The sequence below is a fragment of the Mandrillus leucophaeus genome, unplaced genomic scaffold (genome assembly GCF_000951045.1).
Source record: "Mandrillus leucophaeus isolate KB7577 unplaced genomic scaffold, Mleu.le_1.0 Scaffold183, whole genome shotgun sequence".
Lineage (NCBI taxonomy): Eukaryota > Metazoa > Chordata > Mammalia > Primates > Cercopithecidae > Mandrillus > Mandrillus leucophaeus.
This window is the reverse complement of record NW_012101843.1, coordinates 2,691,392-2,695,414: the sequence shown is the minus strand read 5'-3', so window position 1 is coordinate 2,695,414 and position 4,023 is coordinate 2,691,392. Positions and strand designations below refer to the sequence as shown.

At 32.1% G+C, this 4,023-nt stretch overlaps 1 protein-coding gene across 2 annotated transcripts in view; it reads right to left on the bottom strand.

The window, feature by feature from the left end:
* The window catches only part of GTF2E2 (general transcription factor IIE, polypeptide 2, beta 34kDa), a 101,911-nt gene that overhangs the window by 33,814 nt on the left and 64,074 nt on the right, over positions 1-4,023 (bottom strand). For both annotated transcript variants that reach the window (XM_011977730.1, XM_011977731.1), the window contains exon 6: positions 3,864-3,957. In XM_011977730.1, coding sequence (XP_011833120.1) covers positions 3,864-3,957 — 94 coding nt within the window. The remainder of the gene's footprint in view (positions 1-3,863; positions 3,958-4,023) is intronic.

Sequence of the window (4,023 nt, the reverse complement as noted above, 5' to 3'; positions counted from 1 at the left end):
CATTAAATATTTCTCGAATAAACAGGCTCACGAATAAACATTAATAAACTGTAACAAAAATCCCAGAAATTGTCAACAAGGGAATAAAAAGACAACAGAGAATAAGAGAATGAAAATCAATTATACCATTTCCAAGTAAATGATGGGGAGATTACAACATATAATAAAGACAGTAAATGTAAAATGACAGCTGATTCAAAAGTTAAGGCCAGTCATATGCCATCTAGAAAGGAAATACTTAACACCAAAAAAATACAGATAGAAAGTAAAAGATCGGCAAAAATATATCAAATTTTTAAAAAGCCAGAGGTTATGAGAGTCAGATGAGATAAAGCCGGACATCAAGGAAAAGAACGTTAAATACAACCAAGGGGGACACTTTATAATGATTTTGAACACAATTCCTAAATAAACTATGACTGTCAAGAACATTTATAAACTCAAAACTGCATGAAAATATAAAAAGCAGTAACTACAGGAAAAATAAACAAAAACATAAAAGTTGTGAGAGATTCTGATGTTTCCTCCGTCACTGATTAAGTAGTCAAAAAATAAGTATGTATGTAGATGGTGATGACAGATTATATCTTCTGTTAAAATGAAAACACAACAAACAACAGAGATAAAATAAGTAGTTCACAAAGGAATAAGGAAAGAACAAATAAAAAAGCACGCCATAAAGAGAGAAAATAACAGTGCGAAAATTAAGTCCAAGGGCCACACTTTGAAAAACTGCACACTATTAAATTTGAAATTTTAAAATGAATGATTTTGTAAGAAAACACAAATTATCAAAATTGACTCAAAAGATAGAAAACTTAAGGACATAAGCAAATAAAACATTAAGAATGTTGCCAGGAAAGCAACTAGCACATTTTTAAGGAAACTACTATTCTCATAAGGAATGGGGAGGAGAGGAAGAAAAACTACTTTTCTTTTTATGAACCCAGCATAATAACCATAATCAAAATCTGATAAAGCACACACACACACAAAGTGACCATACTGAAACAACTGTCCTAAATACATTAATACAAAAAAAATCTAGAAATACATAAAGCCAAAGAAAGGTTATCCTAGGAGTGTAAGGATGGTTAAATATTAAGAAACTTAGCAGTACATTTCACCATATAGTAAATAAGTTAGCAACAACAAAGATCTGAAAAGATGCAAAAATATTTTCTCAATTTACTTCTGCATTATCTTCCTGATTTCTATGGCTACTTCATTAAAATAAAAAAATACATAGCCAATGTGTAAGATATATAAAGATATTTGCTTCAGCATTGTTAACGATTTTAAAACCCATTAATCAGGTACACACAGTGGAATACTAACCAGCCATACATCATTATGGAATATATGTAATGCTGAGAAAGCAAACTAAAAGAACAAACATCAAATTATTTACAGAACTCGTTCCTGATTATGTAAGATTTAACTACCAAGCATATGTTATCACAGGACACGCATCACATATCCGTGATGCATGTTTAATTTCTGCATCACATATGCTGGAGTTTAATATTACTATTTTACTCTACATATTTCTATATTGTTATTGTTTTCTAGGGGGGAAAAGTGAAAATTCTCATTTTGCCCTTATGAGCTATGCAATAAGGAAACAGAAAAGAGTTTAGGCCAACAAAGGCCATATAAAATGACAAATGAAAACAGGGGTAATATTAAGGAAGTATAGATAAAAGATACACAAACAGGAAAAAGCAAAGTTAAAACAATGGTATCCACAGAAAGAGCACAAAAGGGACAGAAAGTGACATCTCAGTGTTCAGATTACAAGAACACATGGGCCTCCCACTGCTAAACACACAATGTACTCCTAAAATAACCCCAAAGAAATACTACTAAGAAATTCTAGAGCTTCATGTACACCCTTACAGAGCTACTGCAATCTCTTTCCTATCAACCACCCACCTCAAGTTAAACATCTGCTTACACAACAGACATGCTATGCTATGCTGCCATCTGCAGAGCAGACTTAACACTAAAATTCCCACTGAGAACATTTAAATATGTTTGTTGAAGGCATCAGAGTAAATGACTGAGAAACTAAAACTTAACTAGTGATACAACTATATTGGGAGAAGAGAGATAGGTATAAGACAGAGAAATGACAGTAAGTCACACAATGTTCAAAGTTGAAAAAAAAATCAAGAAACAATAGCATAAGCATATTATTAGCAAATGGGAAAAAACTGAAGAACCCAAAATAGAACTAGTTAAGTAGTTGCCACAAAAGAAAGGGACTGCAGCTAGAGAAGGGAAAGGCACATCTGCCTTTTAGTACAGGATCTTACTCTCTATTTGAACTTATAATACTTGTGATAGTTTTTTTTAAGTACTGCAAATATTTTTCAAAATGAGTTAATTATGCCTAAGAATAAAGGAATCGGTTATTTCTTAGATTTTTTTTTTTTTTTTTTTTTGAGCTCAGAAATATCTTAAATGGTTTTTAACTTTCTTTTTAAAGGCAGAGTCTCACTCTGTCACCCAGGCTGGAGTGCAGTGGCACAATCAGCTCACCGTAACCTCTAACTCCTGAGTTCAAGCTATACTCTTGTCTCAGCCTTGCGAGTAGCTGAGACCATAGGCATGTGCTACCAAGCCTGGCTAATTTTTAAGTTTTTTATAGAGATAGGGTCTCCCTTTTTTGCCCAGGCTGGTCTTGAACTCCTGGCCTCAAGCAGTCCTCCCGCCTTGGCCTCTGAAAGTGCTAGAATTAGAGGCATGAGCCACCATGCCCAGCCTTAAATGTTTTTAAAAGCAGGAAATATAAAAATTAGCCTAAAGGTAACACTGCAAGTAACGAAGACTAAAAGCAATATAAAAATCGCCAGGCAGCACTGAAGTCTCTGTTCAATAGGCACCTATCACTACAATGGATAGCAGAAGTTCACTAAATACTTGCTTTGCTATATAAAAGAGCTTATTAGAAACAGCAACATCAAAGAACTGGAATATTCTGCACATTTTATTTAACATTTATTGTGAACCAATTACATGTAAGGTACTCAATTGGGATTTTCAGAAAAATACAATTTCCTAAAACAAGTTCAGGGAAACTAAAGCCCTATCTACCAGAACCACAAGCCTGAATATCTATAGCCAGATAACAAAAGGAAAACTTAAGGTCAGTGCACAAATCACAAAATCAATTAAATTGATGTTCAATTGTTTCCCTGCCATTTTATATCACTTCAAAAGTAATACAAATTTACAGTAAAATACCACATTTGCTAAAATGGCAATTAGTACTTCAATAATAAATTTTCATCACTAAACCCTTATTTAACTAATGACAAATTATTGACAAAAAATTAAAACTGAAGTCCAAACATACGTATCATATACTTAGTAAGAGATTCAATATACAGCTTAGCATCCAACTCCACAATTTCCAGAAAGAAAAACATCACCTCCTTCCTTATTCAATTTAATAATTGAAAGATTCATAAGGTAAGAGAATACTATTCACCAATAAAAGTTTATTCTTTTTCCCATCCTGTATCAAGCTTTTGTATCAGGATATGAACTTACATTTGTAGAAGTCTAAAGATAAAGAAATAAACCCATTTGGTACAGCTGAGCTATAAACATAAGAAATCCTAAACTGCAATTGTAAGTATAATTAACCTAAAATCTTTCAAATCATGTATTTCAAATTGCATTCTAAGAAAAAATATGTTAGACACAGGGAATGTTATTGGCTGTGTTCTAAGACATGATAATGCTAAAAAAGCAATATTATAAGATTTAAATTATAATTGTATTATAAACATAAATTTTATCACCCTAAAATTGTAATATATTTGCAAACTAAAGTATAATACTGAAAAGCTCACCTTCATCCACAGAAAACTGACAGCTCTTATCATTGAAGAAAAGTATTTTCTTCTTATCGGGACGACTTACAAATAGTATCTGGTCCCCCAAAGCCTTAAAGATAGATAAAATAAAGATTTTTCAGTTAACTCCAAATTAACTCACCAAAAAAAAAAAAAA